The 13,169-nt window shown below is 47.3% G+C and overlaps 1 protein-coding gene across 3 annotated transcripts; it reads right to left on the reverse strand.

The window, feature by feature from the left end:
• Nucleotides 1–6,709: 6,709 nt before the first annotated feature.
• CD300C (CD300c molecule) lies at nt 6,710–12,724 on the reverse strand. Of its 3 annotated transcripts, none has more exons than XM_066235458.1 (4): nt 12,320–12,724; nt 11,384–11,500; nt 8,566–8,680; nt 6,710–7,096 (listed from the first exon to the last, which is right to left on the reverse strand). In XM_066235458.1, exons 1-4 carry the CDS (start codon nt 12,378–12,380, stop codon nt 6,949–6,951), a joined length of 441 nt encoding a protein of 146 aa, XP_066091555.1. In that variant the 5' UTR covers nt 12,381–12,724; the 3' UTR covers nt 6,710–6,948. The 3 variants fall into 3 exon arrangements, with proteins under 3 accessions (XP_066091555.1, XP_066091554.1, XP_066091553.1); XM_066235457.1 differs by having other exon boundaries at nt 11,384–11,611; XM_066235456.1 differs by having other exon boundaries at nt 6,713–7,096; nt 11,384–11,725.
• Between the last annotated feature and the right edge of the window lie 445 nt (nt 12,725–13,169).

Raw genomic sequence — 13,169 nt, forward strand, 5'->3', positions numbered from 1 at the left:
AACTCAAGTGTCAAGTGAGTCTGCTTGGCACACCTAGAGGTGCATTTGTTCAGGTGGTACAGCCAAGTGCTTAAGTGCAGGTTGTGAGACAGACAGTGTTAGGTTCTAACCCCTCAAGCACCACCTGCAAGCTTTATGACTGAGGACAACTTATTCAAACTTTCTGAGCCTCAGTTTTTGCATCTGTAGGTTGAGCTCATGAAAGTTGTTCTAAGAATTAAATGAGAAAATGTATATGCAGTTCTGAGAACAGAATCTTGGGCCAGGATTAACACTGTGTTATTAGTGCCCTAGGAAGAACTTCAGATGCTATATAAAGAATAGATAAAACCAACCCAGGGAAAGATTGGTAAGCTGGGTTTCCTCACAAGTAACAAGAAAAAATTTTATCCTTAATCTGATATAATTTAACTAGGATCTCGATTTATCACCCAGTAGCTAAAACTTTTGAAGAACAGTTTGGGGAAGCAGGTGAGGGTATATGTTCTCAAGTGTTAGAGTCAGCAGAGAGGGAGGTGCACTCCCTGGAAGTCCTTTGATAGTAGTTGCCTAGGATACATTCAGAAAACAGGATGCAAAATTGTGTCTGTTTGAAGACAACATGATCTTATGTGTAGAAAACCCTAAAGTTTAATCTATGACAAACCCACAGCTAACATCATACTCAATAAGCAAAAATGAAAAGCAATCCCCTTAAGATCAGGAACAAGGCAGGGGTACTTTCTTTCACCACTCTTACTCAACATAGCTCTGGAAGTCCTAGCCACAGCAATCAGACAAGAATAAGAAATAAAAGGCATCCAAGTTGGAAAAGAAGAAGTAAAACTTTCGTTATTTGCTGATCACTTGATACTGTACATAGAAAACCTTAAAGTCTCAGTCAAAAAAAAAAACAAAAAAACAAAACTGGAACTAACAAATGAATTCAGCAAGGTGGCAGAATATAAAACTAATATTCAGAAATCAGTGGCATTTATATATATCAATAATGAACTATCAGAAAGAGAAATTAAGGAAATAATTCCCTTCACTATTGCAACCTATAAAATAAAGTACCTAGGAGTAAATTTAACCAAGGAGGTTAAAGATCTGTACTCAGAAAATTATAAAATTTTGATAAAAGAAATCAAGGAAGATATAAACAAGTAGAAGCATATACCATGTTCATGGATAGGAAGAATAAATACCATTAAAATGCCTATACTACTCAAAGCAATATATAAATTCAATGCAATTCTTATTAAAATACCAATGTTATACTTCAGAGATATAAAACAAATATTCCAAAAATTTATATGGAACCAAAAAAGAACACAAATAGGGCCCTGGCTGGTTGGCTCAGCGGTAGAGCGTCGGCCTAGCGTGCGGAGGACCCGGGTTCGATTCCCGGCCAGGGCACACAGGAGAAGCGCCCATTTGCTTCTCCACCCCTCCGCCGCGCTTTCCTCTCTGTCTCTCTCTTCCCCTCCCGCAGCCAAGGCTCCGTTGGAGCAAAGATGGCCCGGGCGCTGGGGATGGCTCTGTGGCCTCTGCCTCAGGCGCTAGAGTGGCTCTGGTCGCAACATGGCGACGCCCAGGATGGGCAGAGCATCGCCCCCTGGTGGGCAGAGCGTCACCCCTGGTGGGCGTGCCGGGTGGATCCCGGTCGGGCGCATGCGGGAGTCTGTCTGACTGTCTCTCCCTGTTTCCAGCTTCAGAAAAATGAAAAAAAAAAAAAAGAACACAAATAGCCTCAGCAATCCTTTTTTTTTTTTTTTTTTTTTTTTTGTATTTTTCTGAATCTAGAAACGGGGAGAGATAGTCAGACAGACTCTCGCATGCGCCTGACCGGGATCCACCCGGCACGCCCACCAGGGGTGATGCTCTGCCCACCAGGGGGCAATGCTCTGCCCCTCCGGGGCATCGCTCTGCCGCGACCAGAGCCACTCTAGCGCCTGGGGCAGAGGCCAAGGAGCCATCCCCCCCAGCGCCCGGGCCATCTTTGCTCCAATGCAGCCTCGGCTGCGGGAGGGGAAGGAAGAGACAGAGAGGAAGGAGAGGGGGAGGGGTGGAGAAGTAGATGGATGCTTCTCCTGTGTGCCCTGGCCAGGAATCGAACCCGGGACTTCTGCACACCAGGCTGATGCTCTACCACTGAGCCAACCGACCAGGGCCTAGCCTCAGCAATCTTGAAAAATAAAAATAAATTGGGGGTATCACACTTCCTGATATCAAGTTATACTACAAGTTCATTGTACTCAAAACAGCTTGGTACTGGCATAAGAACAGGCATACAGATCAATGACACAGAACAGAGAACCCAGAAATAAACCCACACCTTTATGGTCAATTGATATTTGACAAAGAAGATAAGAGCATACAGTGGAATAAAGACAGTCCTTTTTTTTTTTTTATTTTTTATTTTTTCCATTTTTCTGAAGCTGGAAACAGGGAGAGACAGTCAGACAGACTCCCGCATGCGCCCGACCGGGATCCACCCGGCACGCCCACCATGGGGCGACGCTCTGCCCACCAGGGGGCGATGCTCTGCCCATCCTGGGCATCACCATGTTGCGACCAGAGCCACTCTAGCGCCTGAGGCAGAGGCCACAGAGCCATCCCCAGCGCCCGGGCCATCTTTGCTCCAATGGAGCCTTGGCTGCAGGAGGGGAAGAGAGAGACAGAGAGGAAAGTGCGGCGGAGGGGTGGAGAAGCAAATGGACGCTTCTCCTGTGTGCCCTGGCCGGGAATCGAACCCAGGTCCCCCGCACGCTAGGCCGATGCTCTACTGCTGAGCCAACCGGCCAGGGCTAGACAGTCCTTTTAATAAATGGTGCTGGGAAAATTGGACAAATAGATGTAAAAAAAATGAAACTATACTACCAACTTACACCATTCACAAAAATAAACTCAAAATGGATAAAAGACTTGAATGTAAGTCGTGAAACCATGATCATCTTGGAAGAAAACATAGGCAGTAAGCCCTCTGACATCTCTCACAGCAATATATTTGCTGATTTAACTCCATGAGCAAGTGAAATAAAGGACAAGATGAACAAATGGGACTATAGCAAACTAAAAAGCTTTTGCAGAGCAAAAGACAATGTGAACAAAATAAAAAGACAACCCAAACGATGGGAGAAAATATTCACCAACATGTCTGATAAAGGTTTAATAACCAAAATCTACAAAGAACTTGTAAAATTCAACACCAGGAAAGTAAACAATTTGATCAAAAATTGGGCAAAAGAATGGAATAGACACTTCTCCAAAGAAGACATACAGATGGCCAATGGGCATATGAAAAAATGTCCAACATCACTAATCATTAGAGAAATGCAAATTAAAACCACAATGAGATACCACCTCACACCTGTCAGAATGGCACTCATTAACAAAACAACACATAACAAGTGCTAGAGAGAATGTGGAGAAAAGGGAGCCCTCTTGTACTGCTGGTGGGAATGCAGACTGGTGCAGCCACTATGGAAAACAGTATGGAGATTCCTCAAAAAATTAAAAATGGAACTGCCTTTTGACCCAGTTGTCCCACTTCTGGGAATATATCCTAAGAACACCAAATCACTGATTCAAAAGAAGAAATGCACCCCCATGTTTATGGCAGCATTTTTACAATAGCCAAGATCTGGAAACAGCCCAAGTGTTTATCAGTGGACAAGTGGATTAAAAAGCAGTGGTACATATACACAATGGAATACTACATGGTTATGAAAAAGAATGAAATTTTACCTTTTGTGACAACATGGATGGACCTGGAAACTATTAGGTTAAGTGAAGCAAGCCAGGCAGAGAAAGAAAAATATCATATGACCTCACTCATATGAGGAATTTAATGAACAATGTGAACTAAGGAACAGAATAGAGGCAGAGGTGGGATCAAAGGGACCAGAGGGAAAGGGGAGGAGAGGATGGGATCAGAGAAGGAAAAGAGATTAGTGAAATTATATGTACTAAACACAGACTAATAAAGAGCAGGACAGCAAATCCTGAAGGGAAAGGGGGAGGGCATTGGGGGGAGAGAACAAAGGGAAATCAAGGGGAACACAGAGGACAGGGGGAGGAAGATATATTCGGTGGGACACTTGAATCTATGTAAGCACAATAAATTAAAATCAATTAAAAAAAAAGAAAAATCAGGCCCTGGCCGGTTGGCTCAATGGTAGAGTGTCGGCCTGGTATGCAGGAGTCCCGGGTTCGATTCCCGGCCAGGGCACACAGGAGAAGCGCCCATCTGCTTCTCCACCCCTCCCCCTCTCCTTCCTCTCTGTCTCTCTCTTCCCCTCCCACAGCCGAGGCTCCATTGGAGCAAAGTTGGCCCGGGTGCTGGGGATGGCTCTATGGCCTCTGCCTCAGGCGCTAGAATGGCTCTGGTTGCCGCAGAGCAGTGCCCCAGATGGGCAGAGCATCGCCCCCTGGTGGGCGTGCCGGGTGGATCCTGGTTGGGCGCATGCGGGAGTCTGACTGCCTCCCCGTTTCCAACTTCAGAAAAATACCAAAAAATAAAAATAAAAAAATAAAAAATAAAGAGTACATAAAGGGTTTTCTCTGAGAAAACTAATAAGGCTCGAGGGAAAGAAACAGACAAAAAAAAAAAAAAAGAAAGAAATCAGAGTCTAATGTGGAAAGTCAGAAGTTAATCTTTGCTCCAAAGTAAATGCCAGAGAAGACTAGTTAGTGTTTGGTACAAGACACACATGAAGTTTCAACTAGTAAAATAAACAATTACAATACTTAAAACAACAACAACAACAACAACAAAAAAAAAAAAAAAAAAAAGAAAAGAAAACCTTAAAGTCTAGACCAAAAATCTGTTAGAAACAATAAACAAATTCAGTAAATTTGCTATACAAAGTCAACATACAAAAATCAGTTGCATTTCTATACACTAACAATAAAGTATTGTAAAAAAAAATCTAGAGAAGACAATTTAATTTACAAAGCACCAAAAACAATAAAATACTCAGGAATAAATTTAACCAAAGAGGTAAAAGATCTGTGCATTGAAAACTATAAGATATTGATGAAAGAAATTTAAGGGCCTGACCTGTGGTGGCGCAGTGGATAAAGTGTCAACCTGGAAACTCTGAGGTTGCCGATTCAAAACCCTGGGCTTGCCTGGTCAAGGCACATATGGGAGTTGATGCTTCCTGATCCTCCTCCCTTCTCTCTCTCTCTCTCTCCCCTCTCTATAATGAATAAATAAAAAAATCTAAAAAAAAAAAAAAGTTTAAAAAAAAAAGAAAGAAATTTAAGACACAAATAAATGGAAAGACATTTGTGTTCATGGATCAGAAGAATTAATATTGTTGAAATGTCCATACCACTCTAAGCCATCTAATTACAAAATTCAACCCTTATCAAAATGCCACTGACATTTTTCATAGAAATAGAAGAACAGTCCTAAAATTTGTATGGAACTGGAAAAGACTTCAAAGAATCAAGTCAATCCTGAGACAAAAGAACAAAGCTGGAGGGCGTCCTACGTCCTGATTTCAAACCACATTATAAATATATAGTAATCAAAATAGTGCGGTACTGGCATAAAAATAGATGCCTAGACCAACGCAACAGAACTGAAAGCCCACAGATAACCCCCCACATATATAGACAACTAGGGTAGTCTCTTGAAGAAATGGTGTTGGGAAAACTGGACCACCACATGCAGAAAACCACTCACAAAAATTAAGTTGAAATAAATCAAAGACTTCACAATGAGATCATAAACCATGAAACTCCTAGAAGAAAACACAGGGGAAAAGTTTCTTGACATTGATCATGGCAACAATCTTTGGATATGATACCAAAAACACAAGCAGCAAAAGGCAAAATTAATAGGCAGGATTATATCAAACTTAAAGCATTGTACACAGCAGAAGAAACAATTAAGAAAATGAAAAGACAACCTACAGAATGAGAGAAAATATTTGCAAATCATGTCTCAGATAAGGGGTTAACATCCCCAATAGATAAAGAACTCACACAACTCAATAACAACACCACAAAACCCAAACAATCCTATTTATTTATTGGTTTGTTTATTATTCAGCCACAAGTAAGAAGGAAGTCTGCCGTTTGTGACAACATGGATGGGCCCAGCGGGCATTCTGCTATGTAACATAAGTCAGACTGAGAAGGGAAAATACTGTATGCTATCATTTATATGTGGAATCTGAAAAAGACTAACTCAGCGAAATGGAGTGGAGTTGTGGTTGGCAGGGCCAGGGGTTGGGGAAATGGGAAGACATTAGTCAAAGGGCACGGACTTCCAGTTATAAGGTGAATTCTGGGATGTAATGTACTGCATGGTGACAATAGCTACTAATACTATATCATATACTGGAAAGTTGCTAAGAGAATAGATCTTAACTGTTTTATCCACACACACAAAAAAATTGTGACATGATGGAGAGGTTAACTAACCCTATAGTGGTCATCCTTTTGCATTTAAAATAATAAGTGTATCAACTAAAAACATTGTATAGTTTAAACTTACACAGTGCTATAGCCGATTATATCTGAATAAAGCTGGAAAAATATAAATAAAGTAACCTTGGTTTGGGGACTGTTAAAAAATATATGTATATTCTGGAAATACATCTGGGTATATATGGCAAAACCCTGAAGAAAATGAAGAGATGATGGATGTAAAATTCAGAGCTGGTCCCTCAGAGGAGAAGCTTAGGGCTATAGAAGTATTAATGATGTGTATTATTTAAGCTGCAAGGTAGGCACACAGTGTTGGAGAGTATTCCTGGCTTAATGAGCATGCATTTATTAGGTATGTTTTGTGTGTTTGTCTGACAATGTTGCAAGAAAAAAAACTTTCTAGTAAGTTTACAGAATATTCTGACAGAAACATGGAAAATGACACTGGATTTATTAGTCAAAAGGTCATTCCATATACCAGAGGGGCTGTGTGCTTGGACAGGGCATTGGCGGGAACAGGTGCTACTGGTTCTCATAACTAAGGGCACTCCGTCTTCCCCCGGAACTCCTCTGAGGCCTGTTCACCCAGAGGACAGCACCGAGCATGCTCAGGAGCAGGGGCAGCTTCAGGAAGACCAGTAGAAGGAAGTGGATGCTACTGAGCAAGGACCTGCAGGGGACACAGTGACATACAGTGAGCCACATCTTCAGGGGAAGGCCCAGGTAACCTCCACTGCCTCCCTGCCCTCAGCCCAGGTCCTGAGGCCACAACCATCCACATAAAGATCAACCATGGACAGGGCAGTCCCATGTGAAAACCACTACCCCTTGCCTCTCTGGCTACAATTACCCTTGAGAATTGGGACTGCAGACATAGGGAATGGCTGCCATCAGAATAATGGGAAGGACCCAAGGATTCAGGTGGACTCTGGGCCCAGGAGAAGGATTTGTCCTAAGCCCTCCACATTTGCAGGTCATTCCATCTGAGATATAGGAATCAATAATGTGGCTATTGGTTGGATATCTGCTTTCCTATAGCCTGCACAATAAACAAGTAATTGGTGCCTGGCCAGATTGTCAGCACTTAGAGTAGTTTAGTGGATGCTGATGGCAGGAATGAATGACCCCATTCAGCTCTCACTTCCCTTAGAGAGGCCTAGCTTCTTCAACAGGATGGCTTCTTCACTGTGACCACGGCTTAGGGAAACCACCAAACCAGAGCTTCTGCTTCCTGACCTGGCTTAGGCCGAGGCCCTTGAAGGCTCCTTTGAAGGACTTTGCACTTACTACTCCTTCTGCTGGAACCCTATGTCTGCAGATGCATAAGTGCCCAGCTCCCCAAGTCCTGCAGGTCTCTAACAAAGGGCTTCTAATCAGCGAGGCCTCCCTAATTATTGTGTATTAAGTAGCAAACGTAATGTCCAACCTCCACAAAGTTTATTACCGTATTTTCCACAAGCATTCATCACAAGCTGGCATATTTACATATTAACACGTGTCGATCTGTTCATTGTTGAATCCACCCCTTACAATACAACTTGTAGGTCCTGGCTGGTTGGCTCAGTGGTAGAGCGTCGGCCCTGCATGTGGATGTCCCGGGTTTGATTCCAAATCAGGGCACACAGGAGAAGCAAGCATTTGCTTCTCCACCCCTCTCCCTCTCACTACTCTTTCTCTCTCTCTTCCCCTTCTGCAGCCATGGCTTGATTGGAGCAAGTTGGCCCCAGGTGCTAAAGATGGCTCCATGGCCTCTGCCTCAGGCACTAAGAAGAGCTTGGTTGCTGAGCAATGAATCAACACCCCAGATGGGCAGAGCATTGCCCCCTGGTGGTCTTGCCAGGTGGATCCCAGTTGGGGCACATGCAGGAGACTGTCTCTGCCTCCCCTCCCCTCACTGAATTAAAAAAAAAAGAAAAAAAAAGAACACAACTTTATCAGAGCAGGATGCTGTCTAGGTGGTTCATCCTATATCCCAAAGCTGAGAAGAGTGCCTGGCATGCAGTAGGAGCTTCATAATCAGGTGAGAGATTGATGAATAAGAGGGATCAGGAAAGGAAATGAAACTCCCCTCCCCGTCCCCACCCACTATGTAGAGAAGAATCCACCAGGTGTCAAAGTCTCAGAATGCAAGCCCCTTACCGAGGGTGGTGGCAGAGATCAGAGGTCTTCTGCCCGGTCATACTGGTCCAGGTGGTTGTTGGCAGGGAGGAGAGAGGGCCCAGGGTGCTTGTGGAGTTCTTCAGGTGGTTGGGGGCTATAGGAGAACACATGTCAGGCCTGTGTCCTCCTCCTGGGTCCCCCACTCTGTCAGCGGTGTGACTCTGACTCAACCAGTCAAGGCCACTCAGGCATCTGGATAGATCCGCTATGTCCAACCTACCCCCATGGCCACAGCTAGGCAAGACCCCCCCCCGGGCCCCTCTCCAAGCTCCTCTCCAGGAACTCTGTGGCCTGATGGGCACATTCTGATGCAGAGTCGTCCTGCTCAACAGAGGATTAGAGAGTCCGTGGGGAGAGCACTTGGCGTAAGGTCACATTCTGGCCACAGCCACATCTTTCTCCTTCTTGTCAACCCTGCAGGGAGCAGGGTGACATTTACTCTGTAGCAACTGACCAGAGTGATGGGTGGCCAGGGCCCCTAGGCAGGGCTATTGGCTCAAGCGAGATTCATGGGGAACAAAGACACGCAGCAGAGTCTGCACTGAATGAAGGGACACACGGTCCCTTAGGACATGCTATGGTCTGAATGTTTGCGTCCCCAATTTCTTCTGTTGAAAACCTGAAGCCCAATGGGATAATATCTGGGTGTAAGGCATTTGGAGGTGGTTAGGACATGAGGGTAAAGCCCTCATCAATGGGATTGGTGCCCTGATAAGAGAGGCCTCTCCACCACATGAGGCTACAACAAAAGTCTGCCACCGGGAGGGGGGCCCTGACCCACATGCTAGCTTCCTGACCTCTGGCTTCCAGCCTCAGGAATGGTGAGCAATGCATTTCTGTTGTTTGTGAGCTACAGTCTGTGATATTTTGGTAGAGCAGTGCACTAAGAATGTGCACTCAGTCCCTCAAACCATCAGCCGGGCCTATGGCGCCAGGCAGACACTGGGCACCTCTATGGGGGAGGAAATGAGCAGAAAGTAAGACCTAGAGACACACAGCAGGTGGACTGCAGAGAGCATGGCCGGTCTGGAAGGCACAGGACAAACCCCTCCACTCACACAGCCGGAAGCCTCAGTGCCTTTTCAGTCCCTCACTCCTAAATAAGAGCCCAGGAAAGGCACGTGAGGCGAACCCCCTGTGAGAATGAGAAAGGAAGAACCACTAGCAGGAAGTGAGGGGACCCAGAGACAACGTCAGAACAGGAACACAAGGGAGAAACCCATGCACTCAGATAGTTGTGTTTCTTTTTTTGTTTTTTGTTTTGTTTTATGACAGAGAGAGAGATAGAAGGACAGATAGGGACAGACAAGAAGGGAGAGATGCCCTGGCCGGTTGGCTCAGTGGTAGAGTGTCGGCCTGGCGGGCAGAAGTCCTGGGTTCACTTTCCGGCCAGGGCACACAGGAGAAGCGCCCATCTGCTTCTCCACCCCTCCCCCTCTCCTTCCTCTCTGTCTCTCTCTTCCCCTCCCGCAACCGAGGCTCCATTAGAGCAAAGATGGCCCGGGCGCTGGGGATGGCTCCTTGGCCTCTGCCCCAGGCGCTGGAGTGGCTCTGGTTGCAACAGAGCGACGCCCCGGAGGGGCAGAGCATCGCCCCCTGGTGGGCAGAGCGTTGCCCCCTGGTGGGCATGCCGGGTGGATCCCGGTTGGGCACATGCGGGAGTCTGTCTGACTGTCTCTCCCTGTTTCCAGCTTCAGAAAAATACAAAAAAAAAAAAAAGAAAAGAAGGGAGAGAGATGAAAAGCATCAATTCTTCATTGCGGCACCTTAGTTGTTCATTGATTGCTTTCTCATATGTGCCTTGACCAGTGTGGGGGGGGGTTACAGCAGAGTGAGTGACCTCTTGCTCAAACCAGCAACCTTGGGCTCAAGCCAGCGACCATGAGATCATGTCTATGACCCTGCGCTTAAGCCAGTGACCCTGCACTCAAGCTGTTGACCTTGGGGTTTTGAACCTGGGTCCTCTGCATCCCAGTCTGACACTCTATCCACTGCACCACTGCCTGGTCAGGCAATATATGATCTTAATTTGAGTCTTAGAAAACAAAAGCAGTGATCTGTTCAGGAAGAATCGTTTGGAGAACATGGAGGAAAGTTTGGGGCCATGACCCCTGACAGTCTATTTGATGATCTTTCTTCTCTTTTGTCTGAGGTGGGTATTTCAGGGGTTTCTCTGGGTTCCCTCCCATGGATACAAGGCATCAGAGAAAGGACAGAAACAAGGGCAGTCTGCAGGAGCAGGGTGGTCCCCAAAACATCACAGGAGCTCCATATGGGGACCTGAGGGCTCCTCCTGGGCCCCTCTCATGGCTGCTGCAGACCCCCAGGACCACGCTGTGAGGCTGATGCTTCAGGAAGCATCCACAATGATGTCCTATAATGGACCAGATCAAGGATAGCCTGTGGGTGAGAGAGAAAATGTCCCAGCCGTCTCATTCCCATAGGGATGATTAAAATAAGTGCAGGGAGAGACAAGGGGTCCCCCAGAGTGGGTCTGGCTCTTGTGAGGACAGGAAGGCAGCATGCCCCAGAGTCAAGGTCATTCTGACCCAGCCCCACCCAGGAGAGATCCAGGCCTGAGGCTGTCAGTGTGGGGCACACAGCGGGCTCTGGAACAGGCAGAGCTGTGCACACACATACACAGACAGCATAACACGCATACACATTGTGTCCTGATCACTGCCCCCCCCACACACACACCTAACTCTTCAATTCCATGTCTTTCCTGATCAACAGGGTGACCAAGTACAGATCAGGCATCCCGGAGCTGGGACGGGGGAGGGTGTGTGCCGCTCACCTGGGATCACAGTCACCACAACCTTCCAGGTGGGGTCCCATCCTCCTTCGTGCCACGGTAAATAGATCCCACACACGTATGTGCCTTCATCATCCTCTGTGAGGCTCTCCAAGGTCACTGTGAAGGTGTGGTTTGCTGGATGGTCCCTGATGGACACACGGCCACGCCTCACTTCTCTCTGTGACTCTGTGGTCTCCACAATCTTCTTCACCAGTGGCGAATATGAGCCTTTGTACCAGTATTTTTTATTTTCTGTGAACTCCTCATTGTACCGACACTGCACGCTCAGGGATCCCCCCACAGGGCCCATCACGTGGCTGGGGCCCCTCAGAGACAAACAGCCTGAAAGACACAGCCAGTCCCAGCTCCTCATTAGATGGGCTCCTCACCAGGTGGGCTAAGACCAGAGCCACCCTGGGCTGCAGGTCCCTCTAGGGCCCTCAGGGTCTGAAGGCCATGGCAGGAGACAGGCCCTTCCTCAGACCAGTTGAGGGGTTGAGAGGGGAGCAGCTCCCTCCTCCCAGAGGGGACACAGGGAGAGGTATCCATGGAGACAAGAAGGGCCACGATGGGAAAAAACTGAGTGTGTACACGTGCATGCGTGTGTATGAGAGTGCACACATGTGTATATGTGTATATAAGTGTGTGTGCGTGATGTCCCATGACCACATCTATGATTATGACAGTTAAGGTGACAATTGCAGGCCCTCTCTCACCAGTACTGCTCTGCCCGGTGCATGGACAAGATTCCTCTCCTTTGTGCACTGAATCCTTGTGGTGGCTGCTGAGGCCGCTCTGGAAGCTTCTCTGCCTCCCATCTTCCCTTGCATGTACTCCCTGCCCCCTGCTGGGCTGCTCCTCACCTCTCCCACTCCACCCCTGTCCTCCCTCTTCCCCACACAGGCCAAGTTCCTGCACAGGCCCAGCCCTACTCACCTGAGACCTGGAGAAGAAACAGAGCTGAAGGCAGCCACGGGGCCCCATGCCTTGCAGTCATTTCCCCGGCCCAGACACAGCCAAGCCCTGCGTGTGGACAAGGCCGAGCCTACTCTCCCAGGGTTTGATTTCCCCGTACCCACTTCTGCTTTTCTGGGCCTCTCTGGTGTTGAGCCTGCTGCTGGAACTGGTCAGGGAGCAGGAAGCTTAGGGTTAGAAGCTGCACAGCTGCGGCAGACCCCGGGCTCTCGGTCCCCTTGGCTTCTCTCAGTTCCAGTGACTGAACCGGGCCACTGCCCCTCAGTGAGGATGCTGCCCCTTCTCAGAGCACACCACACTCCTCTCGAGGCCAAACACATCTCCACACAGCAGAGCTGAGTCGGGACATTTTCTCCTTGATGAGGCGTCCCCACCCTCTCTGCAATATGTCACTTCCTGTGGTCAGGATAGATAGTCCTGGGGATGAAGGCCACACCCTTTCACCCTGTCTGGCCTGGGTGCGGACCACAGAGGTGTTATAACCCCCCAACATGTAGCTCCAGGGACCCATGGAGAGCTATGACCCTATGGGGTCCCCAACTTTTCTTCTCATGCAGGTTGGCACTACAACCTCAGATGCCTTCAAAGGTCCCATCTCGGTTCTGGGGTCTCATCCAAGACTGCGACTTCCTTCCTGTGTGTTTTTCTGTTCTGCAGACACGGATGTGGCCCAGATGTCACCAACCCTCTGAGTACTTCACTTTTTTACTCTTTTGTCTTCTGAAGGTCAACTCCACTGTGAGGTTCAGGACAGAGGACCGAGAATAGACAAGGAGAGTTCGGAGGTGTGAAGATGCTGAATGGAAAGTCG

The sequence above is a fragment of the Saccopteryx bilineata genome, chromosome 6 (assembly GCF_036850765.1).
Source record: "Saccopteryx bilineata isolate mSacBil1 chromosome 6, mSacBil1_pri_phased_curated, whole genome shotgun sequence".
Classification (NCBI taxonomy): Eukaryota; Metazoa; Chordata; class Mammalia; order Chiroptera; family Emballonuridae; genus Saccopteryx; species Saccopteryx bilineata.

Excerpts from the sequence above, each read along its gene's own strand:
- CD300C (XM_066235456.1), bottom strand. The coding sequence starts at position 12,380 with ATGACTGCAAGGCATGGGGCCCCGTGGCTGCCTTCAGCTCTGTTTCTT. Across the intron at positions 11,726-12,319 it reads GTTTCTTCTCCAGGTCTCAG|GCTGTTTGTCTCTGAGGGGC; the intron begins GTGAGTAGGGCT and ends TGTGTCTTTCAG. Across the intron at positions 7,097-8,565 it reads GATCTCTGCCACCACCCTCG|GTCCTTGCTCAGTAGCATCC; the intron begins GTAAGGGGCTTG and ends TGTCCCCTGCAG.